This window comes from Cheilinus undulatus, linkage group 5 (genome assembly GCF_018320785.1).
Source record: "Cheilinus undulatus linkage group 5, ASM1832078v1, whole genome shotgun sequence".
Lineage (NCBI taxonomy): Eukaryota > Metazoa > Chordata > Actinopteri > Labriformes > Labridae > Cheilinus > Cheilinus undulatus.
Genome location: NC_054869.1, coordinates 9,836,385 through 9,850,020, shown reverse-complemented (window position 1 = coordinate 9,850,020; position 13,636 = coordinate 9,836,385). Strand labels below are relative to the sequence as shown.

The 13,636-nt window shown below is 37.5% G+C and overlaps 1 protein-coding gene across 5 annotated transcripts in view; it reads right to left on the bottom strand.

Moving 5' to 3' along the window:
* Positions 1-264: 264 nt before the first annotated feature.
* The window catches only part of arvcfb (ARVCF delta catenin family member b), a 271,707-nt gene continuing 258,335 nt past the window's right edge, over positions 265-13,636 (bottom strand). For 4 of the 5 annotated variants that reach the window (XM_041787920.1, XM_041787916.1, XM_041787917.1 and 1 more), the window contains 2 exons: positions 11,368-11,480; positions 265-2,903 (listed from right to left, as the gene is read on the bottom strand). In XM_041787920.1, the coding sequence (XP_041643854.1) occupies positions 11,379-11,480 (102 nt within the window). In that variant the 3' untranslated portion in view covers positions 265-2,903; positions 11,368-11,378. The remainder of the gene's footprint in view (positions 2,904-11,367; positions 11,481-13,636) is intronic. The other variant, XM_041787918.1, reaches the window with a different exon arrangement.

Sequence of the window (13,636 nt, the reverse complement as noted above, 5' to 3'; positions counted from 1 at the left end):
TTCAATTTACATTCTGGGCAATCATCTCAAATTCTAATAGAAATTATTACTGTTTTGTAGGAAAGCCAAAATGTAAATCCTTACGTGTGCATGCAGGGTCCTAAGAGGTTAACCGTTAGCTTTACGTTAACTGGAAGTCCTCTTTCAAAAACTGCCATGAATGGCAGCAGTTCAAAACAGAGTGCAATGTTTTACTTTCACTAGAAATCAAAACCATCATGTAAAATAAAGACACACAGCCAAGCAACAGGTTTCTTTCCAGGCATGATTTATTGAAAACACACCAAATTTATACTCTACAAACCAGTATTTTTCCGTTATGTTTAACAAGCGTAATATTTGCCTCTGGGTATTAGTAAAATTAACATAATACATTCTGTCACTGTGGCATCGCTTCTGCTCGCTACGAAAGCATTAACAACTTTACTCCTCTAGGAAATCAAAACCAATTCTTCGAATGACTCTATCTTTTTAAAAGTTTATAATACAACGTAATACAAGGCAGAAACCCACCAACAGTCTAAACTACTCGGGGCTGGGAGGGGAGAGTGAGGGAGGATGCGGGATGGATGAATGAATGAGAAAAGGGAGGGAGGGGACACAGGAGGAGAACTGGAGGGGTGGAGGTGGACAGACAGGATGGAGAGATGACAGTGGAAAGGAGGAATAAAGTTATATAAAACACACTTATTTTTATCTACCATGGAAAAGGTTAAGGCACATGATAGGTACAAACACATCTGCTACTGAGTAGTACAGTTACTTTATTTTGACGGTCTTGAATCAGTTATATCTACACAGGTAGGTTCGTTTGATTCGTCGTGTGTCCGTGTCGTGCGGTTATTTTACAGCACAGTCGCTTGGCTCTTATTTTGTAAATGTACAATGTGTTGCACATCCACAATAAAACCCTTAATTTTTATGAACGTGTGTAAATACGACTCCAGATCCTTTGGTTGTTACTGCAGACAGTCATGTGGGTCTTTGTTGAAAGGGTTCGGTATCGTCCAATGAAAGCACACACTTCTGAGGACACACAAAAGGGATGCTGGGTATTATTATAACTTTTTTAACCTCTTGAAATTAAAATTTATACAGTAAGATTTTTTTGTAGTTTATTAATTTTTACCACAACGTACACCTTTGTAAACACTGTGTAAAATATGCAAGCTTTATAAAGTCACATACGTCACAAAGAAAATCAGACTTCAATGCAGGCACATGCCGTTCGCCTTGATGACGCATGAGTGATACCCACTTGGATTGGCTTCTCTTTCTCTCGGGAGAAAATGGCAATATGATTCCGTTTCCCTCTGCTGTAATAGATCGCATCCACACCCTAAAACGTTGTAAAAATATATACTATATGACCAAACTTGATGTTTTTATACAGTGCGATGCAACTCTTATTTAGTCTTAAACCTCCAAATCCACTCGACCTCGTGCTCTCCCCTCCTCACTCCAATGAATTAGTTAATATCCAAATGACACCACAAAAAACTGGCACTTGGAAAGAATAAAATATAAACATCTGTACAGTTTTTCTGCATGCTCACGACTGTAGATTTCTCCTGTGAAGGAAGGTTTAACTTGGTCTGAATGCATCAGGAAGAAAAATGAATGGGGTTTATAAACACTGCCATCTCTCCCAGACAACACTGCAGATATTTCTGTTATTTTTTGACAAATACAAAATATAAATAGGTGATCATCGGCGACAATATTTGACACACATTTAAGTTACGTGGTTATTTTGTTGTTTACAAACATGGTGAGCCTTTATCAAATGAGATGTGCTTTCCAAACAATGTGATATTAATATACAACTAAGAAGTCTGCAATTTTTGTTATTTTTTCCTTCATTTTCCCGTTTTTTTTTCCTTTTGACCCTAATATACATTTATATAAAACCCAACAAAAATAAAAAACGCTTTTAGATCTATGCTCTCCACCTCTCCTTTCAAAATCACAACTCTTTTATAAACAAAATGCCTTAAATCCTCTTTAATACACATCATTGACACATAGCAACCAGCCAGGAAACTTGTGAAGCGCATCTCAACACAACCTGCGTGGTTTTAAATAAAACCGCGGCTCTTTGAGTGAGGGAAACTTGTTTCTATTTTCAGCGATGCAGTGTGAACAGAAACTGTGATTCCATTCTGATGCACACACCATGTCACTTTCCGCTCTCCAGACTACGACTTGCAGACTCCTCTTTTTGCAAAATGAACACCAATCACTTTTGATTTCAAAGCATCTCAGTGCAGTTTTTCTCTTTATAAAACACAGTGAACCAAAAATGGATAAGTCAGTGAGAGCAGCTGCTGATGGGATTTAATGCTAACGCTACAGCTCTTCTCAGGCTCTGTTCTTCTCCTTCAGTCTAAAACACAAACATTCAACAACTTTCAAACACACCAGTCCATACCTGCTCACTTAAAAACCAGAACAAACTGAGAGTAAAATTCTCCAAAACCCACAATCTTGAGGCATGATCTCCTCATGTGAAAACCAAAAATCTCCTCCAGGTTTCCTTCCAACACACGTTCCTCTTCCCACCTCCTTCACCTTCGCCCAACTTCTTTAGTCCATTTCTTCATCAGCACCGGCCTGTGTCCGTTCCTCGTCACCGTTAGAGCTCAACAAGAGTCACACTGTAAAATTCACATGATATCCAGTGGGAATGTAGATATGTGAAAGAAGGAGTAGTCACTTTTTATTCTTTTTTAAAAAAACTCAGAAAAGCATGAGGATGCTGGCTGCTGCTGGGTAGTCGCTGTTGTGATCAATATTTCTTTTTTAAATCCTCTTTTTCTGTACAAAGTCCAACTCCAAAGATGAGTGAAATGGCAGTGGTGATATGAGAGATCCTCCTCTAGCTGCAGTGTCGCTATTTAAGCCTGAAGAACGTGAAAAAAGGGAGAAATGTCAGAGAATGCATCCTTAAAATTCAAGCCTAAATACAACATATCCACTATTAATGCTTGAAATTAAATATGCCATAGTGGCGTGAAAATCAGGTGATATTATTCAAGTTGTTATGCGATTGTCAAGAAACTGTTAACCCTTGTGCTTTCAGAATTTGAAGTACATGCTTGTTGTCCTTGGGAGTCAAATCTGACCCACCCTGGTTTCACTGTTTTTAAAGTATGATAGCAACTCCATTTCATCTTATGAACACAAGATGTAAGATTTTTTTTCTGAAGTGTGGCCGTTATGCCTCCTTAAAATGATATCATTCCTCAGTTTTGAGTTTTAGATAACAATTTTGACTTTTTTCTCTCTAGTTATGTGTGAAGGAGCATTTGGTGATTTATGATTAGAGTCTGATACAGTATGAGTTCCCCATCATGCCCACATTTAGATGTGGTTTAGTTGTGTTTAGATGTCTCCTGTTGTATGGTGATCCCTGCAGTTTTTTCATGTTTCTGGTGTTGCTGTTTTTGTTGTTAGACACATTTACACCATGAGTGAAGTTATCCACTGAGTTAGAGTTCCTGCCTCTGACTTCAGGTGCTCCTAAAGGACACTTTGTGCATCAGTTTGCATTGTCTTGCTATGAGGTTGACTCTCTGCTTTGTTGTTTTCCAGAGGAGACCCCCTTTGCCACAAATTTTCATGAGTTACTGCAGCTCTGTCATATTGGAAAATATTTCCACTCTTTCAAAAGAATAGTTTAACTTTATGAAGCATGGACACAGACACTTTTAAAGTGTTACATTTAACTCTATATAAGTTTAATCTACATTGACTTTTTATGTCTATTTTACTTTATTATAGAGGTGTCAATTTTCCTGACCAACCTGGTCGGAGATTTAGTCTTTTGAATTAAATGCTTTTTACTTAAAGGGATACGTCAACATTTTGGCAAATTCGCCCATTGCCATATTTCCTATCGTCTTAGTAATATGTTCGTTACCTTCAGTTGTTGGTGCAAGCTGTTTTTAGATCGCCGCTGCCGAGTTCGGACCTGCTGTGCCAACTCAATGTATGCAGACGGTATTCCGGCTTTCTCTCATCAAACCCATCAAATACACAATCCAACAACTCCAAAACGCTCTCGTGGACAAGTTGTGACCTGCACATTCACCACGCTATGTAATAATAACGTATAATTATGTAACATTATGACACATGAAGCAAATACTCTGAACTATTTCTTGAGTAAACCACTGGGCGAAGTGACACAGTGCAGCAGCCATGCCTGGAGTGTAGTTCCGGCTTTGCATTTAGCTTTAAAACATCTCCGTCTTGTGATGTTCCATGATTATTTCATAGCACAACTTGTCCACGGGAGTGTTTTGGAGTTGTTGGATTGTGTATTTGATGAGTTTGATGAGGGAAAGCCGGAATACCGTCTGCTTACATTGGCACAGCAGGTCTGAACTCGGCAGCGACGATCTAAAAATAGCTTGCACTGACAACTGAAGGTAACGAACCTATTACTAAGACTATAGGAATTATGGCAATGTGCAAATTTGCCAAAATGTTGAAGTATCCCTTTAAGAAGATTTATAGACCAGTACTATTACTTATACTTAAGTAAATTTTACTTGAGTAATATAGTTGTGTACTTTATACACCCCTGGCTGCTGTTTGTCAGTCAAATGTCTTAAACACAATAACATCATCCAGAGCATGCCCACGTTGCATTAGGTCTTAAAGATGGAAGCATGCCATCATCTCATCCAGTTTAAATGGATTAAGAGTATTAAGAGTAACACAAACACATAGAAAATGATTGAAATCTCCACATTTTCTCTTGTTTATATGGATTTTTTAACATCTTGCTGCACGTCTTTATTTTTAGGCAACTTAAATGATCCAGTTTTTTCCCTGTAATCTAGTCAACCTCATTTTTGGCAACATCTGGAGCTTCCCAGCTGTTTTTAAAGCTGTTGATAAAGTCTCTGTAAGATCAGTTACCCCATGAAGCTTTACGAATGAAAAGACAACAGACTGGTAGGAATAAATTGTGCATCATATTTGTAAGGAGGTCAGAAAACAGTCTTTAAAATACATCTACTCCGTTACTCAGCGTCTGCTGGAGATGTAGAAATGCAGAAAATAAGCGAACACAGCAGCTGTAGAAACTTTTTAATGCTGTTGTACAGCTGTGGGAAAGTTAAGAGACAACTTTCACTAAATCTGCATCCTGTATGCATGAAAGCCTTTCTATTCTAGTGTCAGCTGGATTTAAATGGTCGAAGAAAAAGCAATGGTTACAGGCTTTCAAAGTTGAGCTGTTTAACAGGGGCTAACATGCAAAGATGTATGAAGATTGTTTTTAAAATCGGGTTTATTTCGACACCTTTATGTCTGAACTCATGTTTTTTTAAATCAAGACATCAGTGTTTTGTTGTTTAAAATTATTTTACCATTTTAGTAATTGTTTAAATGCTTATCATTGATTTACTAGCTTTAATAGAGGTATTAGTGAGTGCATGGAGCTACTGTATGGTAGAATCATACAGGATGGTTTTGGCCTTGAACAGGATCTGATGACATAACATCCATGAATAACATCACCCTGATATTTCTTAAACTTTTTTAAACAAAAATGTATTTTATATTGGTTTAAAATTGATTTCCTGGTTGTCCTTTCTTGTCTGACAGCAGGACAATCAGTTGGTGTAATCAAAGTAAATCACAAATCACATCACTGTCAACAAACGCTTCAAAAACAACAGAGCAGATGGTGAATGGAAGCAAGAGACAACAAAACAGATGTTCAAGGTGCCGGATGAAATCCTGAATGCGTCTGTGGAATTACTTACCTGCTGGTCCATTCACCACATTACCAAGAACAATATTTTACTAAAGTGAAACAAATCAACGAAAACCAACCGTTTACTATGCTGCTTCTACAGGTGAACAATGGGTCGCTTTTCCTATGACAGAGCAATGAGTGGAAATGAAAGAACTGAAAAAACAGTCATGAACAAAAATGGCAGAGATGAAAAGATGATGAGTAACACATCGTGAGAGGAGATCTGTGGCAGAGGAAGGCAGATAAAGGGCAAGAGGAGAGGAAAGATCACAAGAGAAGCTCACCCAGATCAGCATGCTGCTTTGCAAAAGCCATTTAGTGGGACATTTAATGGCTGGTAAGTACGGGAATGAAAAGACAAGCAAATACTGCAAGGAAAATGATCTTAAATGCACTTCTATTCAAAAATTTAGGTATGGTGAGGGCATTACTCAATTTTATTTCCTTGTAAATGCTACTTTGTTGCATATACATATCTTCTAAAGTAACATTCACAAAGGAGGAAACAGCTGTGTAAACACAGATACTTAAGAGTTTTTATCATACCCTTCATAATAAAATTGGTCAAAGCTTTCTGCTGAAATACATCTCGTTCTCTCCTTAAAACATTTTAGAAAGCACAGCACCAATGAAAGGTATTCACTCTTAGATTTTTCACCCTTTTATGGATTTTATAAATCAGTCATGTTGGATATAATTTAGTCTTTTTGACAAAAAAAAAGTTGCCCCTTTGGCTGCAATCACAGCACTGAGTCCGTGTGGATAGGTCTCAATCAAGCTTGTACATCTGGACACTGCAATTTTACTCCATTCCTTTTTCCAAAAATGTTTAAGCTCTGTCATGCTGCACAGGAATTGGCATGAGCAGCTTTAAATCTTCTCCCAAGCCGTAGTTCTTATGCAGACTGAATAAGATTGTCCTCCAAGATTTCCCTGTAGTTCTGAATTCATTTCACCCCCTACCTTTACAAGCCTTCTATGACTGGTTTCTGAGAAGCATCCCCACAGCATGGTGCTGCCACCACCATGCTTCACAGTGGGGATGGTGTGTTTGAGGTGATGTACAGTGTTTGGTATCTTGTCTGATGCCCAAAAAGCCCCACTTTGGTCTCATTAGATCAAAGAATTTTCTTCTACTTGATCATGGAGTCTCCCACATGCCGTTTGGAAAACAAGTCCAGATTTAATGTGAGTTTTCTTCAACAATGGCTTTCTCTTTGCCACTCTCATAACGCTTTGACTGGTGAAGAACTCAGGCAACAGTTAATTTTTGCAGAGTCTCTCCCAGCAGCTGAAGCTTGTGACTCTTTCAGAGTAGTCATGGTCTCTCTTACTGGTCTCCTTCTTGCACGGTCACCCAGTTTTTTGTGAGGACAGTCTGATCTGGGCAGATTTACACATGTGCCATATTACTTCCATTTCTTGATGATGGATTTAACTGAACTCTGGGAGGTGTTCAGTACCTTGTCTCCTTCCCCTGACTTATACTTTTCTATACATTTTCTCTGAGTTACTGGAGTGTTGTTTTGACTTAATGGCGTAATGGTAGCCAGGAATATTGATTAACCAGTGACTGGACCTTCAAGACACAGGTGTCTTTATACTACATATTTTACATCAAACATATTTTTATTTAATAAACATGACTGTAGACAACTGTTTTCACTTTGACATTAAACAGTTTTTTGGGTAATTTCTTCTGTCAAAAAATTCAAAATTATATCAACCATGATTGTTTAATAAAATCAGTAAAAAAGGATACCATCAAAGGGGGTGAACACTTTTTATAGGCACTGTATCTCCCCAAAGAGACTGTGAGTTTCTTTCCCTCTGAGAATTAGACTATCTCAGTTTTGTTAGAAGGCAGTAATCATTAATGTCTATAATTCTAACACAAAATATCCAAACGGACCTCAATCTGCACATAAACTGCATTAATGTGAGCTCACGCTCCGTTACATGTCTGCTCTGGCTATTTTCTTTAAGAGAGTCGATAATGTATGAATTTGTGTGCACAAATGTCTTCACTTCCATCATCGAATTATAATCCTACATGAATTATTTATATGAAGTCATCTCGCTCTGACAAGACGTGGTGTGTACGACGACTGTAGACAGAGAGGAGAGCGTTTATGTGTGCCTCTCAGTGTATGTGCTTGTTCCTTCTCACTGTGCGTTTCATTACTGGATAACTGAGTCTCTGGAGGATCCATCTGAAGTGCAGGAGAATAATTTCCCTTCATCATTTGCCACCACTTCCAACAAAGGCTGTCGAGGGACATGCTGAGTAAAGTGAGGCGTATATTTGAAGCAGACAGGTGGTGTCGAATGGTAAACACAGACCAAAGCCTGTTAGCTTGCTGTGTGTATTTCAAAGCAGAAGAGCTAAGTAGGTTTTCACACAATGCCGTTTTGATCCCCAAGTGACTGCTTTGGAAGTTGTGTGCTAAAATAAACACAGGATGCAACTTTAGAATGATAACTGACCCTGAGCCCCTGAGCCATACTTGCTAATAATAACAATAATAAAGGCAGATTTAACACCTGATTTATTTTGTGATTATTGACATTATAGACATCTACATGAAGAGCCAGGCTTTGGGCTTCTGGGATGCATCTATGCAGGTGCCATTTTGAGGAGGTAAAACCACACCTTAAAAAGAATGCAAGACTAGGACAGAGGAAATTTAAATACTTAGAACTCACTGAATGTGAAGGTATTTTCAACATATTTTTTTTGTTGTTGTATGAACTCTATTTATTTAACCCTATTGTTAATACTTCTGTATTTTTATGACCTTTTTGTTTTTATAAGCTCAGAAATTCTTTTGTTATTGACTCAACATCTTTGTAAATGAGGGATGACCTCTTAAGGATTTCTCTAGTTAAAAAAAAGATTGACAGATTGAGTGTTGCTCTAGGTTGCAATCGTTTAAAACTTAAATAGTTTTATGTCTACTGTGTTAAATTTAAGTTTAGTTTTTTTTAAAGCTTGTTTGTAGTTCAGTTTCTGCTCTATGATATATTTGCCCACATGTGTATAAATTACAGCAGAGGTGCCAGACCTGTTTTCCTCTGAGCACCCCATACTTCTATCTAAATGTGTTAAATTTGATCAATAGTCTTGATTAGAAAAAGTCATAACAGGGAGTCTAGACCTGCCCTCTTTGTAAAGTGTACTGAGAAAACTTTGGTTGTGAATTGGCGCTATACAAGCAGAGATTAATTGATTGATATGAAGTTCTATACAATTAAAGAGTGGTTGATTGATTTAATCAGGACTGTAAAAAGATAAAACTTTAAATCAAAATTAGCTTCGGAACTTCTGTAGTTAATCTCATTCTTTTTTTCGGACATTTTAAATTCACTATTATGCGTTCTACATTAAGGGGAACTGACTTTCTGTTTGGATACAGACATGCTTTTACAGGTAGATCAAAATTTAATATGAATTTAATCATGAAAAAAATACTTGTTACAGATTGAAAAGGAAAAGTAAAAAGTTACGATAGCACAATGCAGATGTGTTCTGTCTTCTCCACTGAGCTCTCTCAGCTATTTAAAGTTAAATGAGCCATTAAGGAGTGACGGTGGACTTATTTCACAACATTGTGGCTTAAAAAATAAAGCATTCAGTGAATCACGATTAAATAAATAGAGCACTAATTGTGGACTTTGATTAGTTGTGATTAATCCTAACAGCCCTGTTTTTTATTCATGAAAATGTTTAGTTTCAGTTTGTTTTCTATTCTTTTTAGTTTTCTTGTCAGGGGTGAAACCTGAAAGAATCAGCAAAAGTAAACATCAAATAATTTAAAGTAGGGCTGAAAAATTCAGAAAAATAATCTAATTGCAAATATTTCTCCCCAATATTGGGATTTAATACGCAATTAGTTATGACTAGGGTCCTAGTCTTATGTTTTTTTTTCAGCAAATAAAAGCAACATATCATTCTATATTATAACGTACACAGTGTTAGATGGAATAAACTAGGGCAGAACAACTTAAGAAATATCTAATCACAATTATTTTTGCTCATATTGCAAATATAATAATTGCTATTTTTCATTCTCATTTTGATTAAGTAAACATACATAAACAAGAAAGCAGGATTTTTCTTAAATTATTCTTATAAACAAAATTTGAATGTTTGCATGATGTGCATAAAAATCTCTGCTGCAAAAAATGTGTTAAACTGGTATTTTGGCACATTAAAAATACGGCAATTCCTGCGATTTGTAAACTGCAGTAGGCCATTAATGCAATTTAATCCAATTTGTGATTAACTGTCCAGCCCTTATTTAAAGGCAATATTCTTATACTGTGTGGTTTCTTTTTTATTACAGTATGCATGTCTGATATTTGAAAACTATTCAAACCCTAAAATACCTTTGTGTGAAGTCCTGATCAATTCAATTGCACCATTACATGCCATCCAGCCTTGGGTGGCCAATTTTTTAAGAGTTTAGGGTCCCTTTAAAAAATTGTGGATCCCCCCCGCTTGCCTGCTCATCAAACTTGTGTTTGTGCGCTCACTATCACGTCATGTTTATCTCTCAACAGCTGATGGATCTATAAAGAGTTATGCTGAGAGAAGGGGCTCAACTTTTACCCTGTAAAAAGTCAACAACTTCTCAAAGATGTTTGTCCGTATTTCCGTTATTGCTCGTTGCTGCTAAGGAGTCGCATCTGTTATCATAATGAATAAAGTATTTACAAGTTAGAATGACACGTCCAAACCAATGTAGGAAAGAGAGGAGGTAGTGTCATATTAGTAATAGTCATGATTGTCATTAAAGCATAAACAGATGGTTTGTGCTGTGGCACTCTCATGAACACAGCGCAGCAACAATCCCTCTTCCTATTAAAACAGGTCATCACAAATAGAGGTTTGGTATAAATGTTTAAAGGACTCTAAAGAACAAAGGCTCTGTCTTCAGTCTAAGAAAGGAGAACCATTTTAATACCCATTATCAACAAGCTCAATGCAAAATGTGAATCACGGCCTGAAACCGTGCTTTAACAGCATGTGAACGTCAGACTTCACATCACATTGCACACTTTCTGCAATGAATTCTCTGCCGTGTGAATTTCAAGGCTCCCCTTGTAAAAAGTATGACATCTATCACTTTAATTTTTAATGCAGACAAACAGAAGTGTGGCGTTTTAAGCTGACAAGCTTTTGACAGCTGTGGGGCAAACAGGTTTGACACAAGTCAGAGCAAAAGCTACATTTCAAACATTGTAATTCACAACTATCTCCCTTAATCTGCACCTGCAACAGAGATGTTGGTATGAATTTTGGGTTTTCATAAGACTATATGTCTGAAATCCTCCATCAGAAAAGTTTGATAGGATTATTTCTATTGGAGCTTCCAGTAAACTTTGTAAATTTCCAAGAACAGACCAAGGTGACTTGTGCAGCTGACTGCTCTGGGTGCTGGGTGACAGCAGGTCTACGTGATGCAGCGTGAGGGTGAGAAGTACACAGGTGGAAATGTTGAACAAACAAGGTATGAAAGAGGATGCTACAGTCAAACCCCAAGGGGGAAAAGGTCGTTATTTTGGTTGTGCTTTTATTTTGTCAGACCTACCATGCATGCATTTAGACCCAGGAGTCAACAGGCTGAGGCTTTACATCACAAGCGTCCACCAGACTGACCGCAGGCCTGTTACTCCTGATATAGTGTTTCCTATTTGTGTCATTCTGTGGCCACAGGAGGATGGGTTAAAAAAAACACAGCAAAACAAAAAGAGGTCAATACATTTCACAAATTCACTCCCACAAACATCCACAAACACGCAGGCATCCAGGATCAGAGAAGCCAGTGTTAGTTCCCTGCCGTAAGGAGAGCTTGGATAGAAGTCAGAGAGATTACAAAACAGCATACCAAACCATGCAAATGAAAGAGGGAGAGAGCCGTTTCAACAGCCAAGTTGCATTCAAAGCGGGCAGAAACACCTCTGGGAAGAACAGCGGGCAGACTTAAGAGACAGCTTTGGAGTGGTGCTTAAAGGCCTGTACACTGTGAAGTCAAACACGGCTGTTTGCTGAGATTACTTCTCCCTGTGTCTGAGTGTTTTCAAACATCTGTTGTCCTTTCAAAATGTGAGAGTACAACTTCAGCTCTATCTGATTTACTGTAGATCTAAGTTGGCTGAAGAGTCAGTGTCAACCAAAATAGATTATTCCTGAGGTCACTGCGGGGCTCTGAAGCTGCCAGTAGCTCGTAGTCGTTTTGAGCTGCTGTATTCTAAAGTAACTCTGTAAACAGGCCAAATACTGCATTTGTTTTGCTCTAAAAGCCTCTGAACAGCTCAAAAGATGACATGTGCTTGTAAAATTTGCCACTAAAGACTTCACAAATAAACAGTTATAGTCTCAATGACTATATTTCAATGTGCTGGGGAAAAAAACAGCAATAATTCTTTTAAAGTATACTTCTCTTTTTGCTCTGACTTAAACCCTTTAATTTTCTTCTCAAAGCAAAACATTACAGTATGCTGACATAAAGTCAATATGAAAAGAGAGCACTAGAAACAAATATAATCCTAAACAAGAACTACTTCCAGGTTTATACCTGTTAAGAAAAATTGAGATGGAAGTGTTTTATAGTGGTTTGAATTTATGGTGTTATGTACTGATGTTTAAATTTATTTCAGTCTTTGTGAATGCACATCAGCATCACTGTTGCGTTGGTTAAATCTGCCATGGAAGTCATTTTTGATGAACCAGAATCCCCAAAATCAAAACTTGTCACCCCGGAGACTACAGTAAAACATTTATTTTTAGCCATGCTAGGTCTCCTGTTTATCAGAACAAACACGTTTGCAGCACATGGCTTTTGAAAAGCAAGATATTTTTTTCAGCTATACCTGAAAAATATGTAAATTTAATTGTCTATTAAGGAATTATGAGGAAAGTTTGAATTTAAATCTAAATATAGGTTTGCAATAGCAGTAAAAAAAAGACCTATGATCAAGTGCATCTTAAATAATTAGAATATCATTAAAATGTTCATTTTTTTCTGTGATTTAATTCAGGAAGTGAAACATCCACATATTCTACATTCATCTTACACAAAGTGAAATATTTCAAATCTTTTTTTTTAATGTTGATGTTTAAGGCTTAACACTCACAAAAATCCACTATCTCAAAATATTAGAATATCACAAAACATCAGTCCCAAAAAGGATATATAATACATAAATGTTGACCTACTTGAAATTTATGTTCATTTATGCATTCAGTAATTGAGCTCTTTTGCACAAATTACTGTGTCTCTGTGATGCACATGGAGCTAATCAGTCTGTGGCACTGCTGGGATGTTATGAAGCCAATGTTTGGCTATGATGGCCTTCAGCTCAAAAGTATTGTTTATTCTGGTGTCTCTCATCTTCCTCTTTCCTAAAGATTCTCTATAGGGTTCAGGTCACACCAGTCAGCAATACGGTGTTTGGTAGTTTTAGCTTCATATAGGCAGGTGCCAAGTCCTGCTGGAAAAAGGAATAAAGCTTCTAAAATCTCCTGGTAGATGGCTGACAGCGTTGACTCTAGACAACAGCAGCAGATGACATGGCACCTCAAACCATCACTGACTGTGAAAACTAAAAACACCAGACTTCAAGCACCTTGGATTTTGTGCCTGTCTGATCTCCCTCCAGACTCTAGGGCCTTGATTTCCAAATGAAATTCAAAATTTAATTTAATCTGAAAACAGGACTTTGGACCACTGAGCAATGGTCCAGTTCTTTTTCTCCTTAGCCTAAGTGAGATGCTGATGATGCTGTCTGTGGTTCAGGATTGGCTTGAACACGACACTTGTAGCCCATTTCCTGGACCCGTCTGTGTGTGGTTGCTCT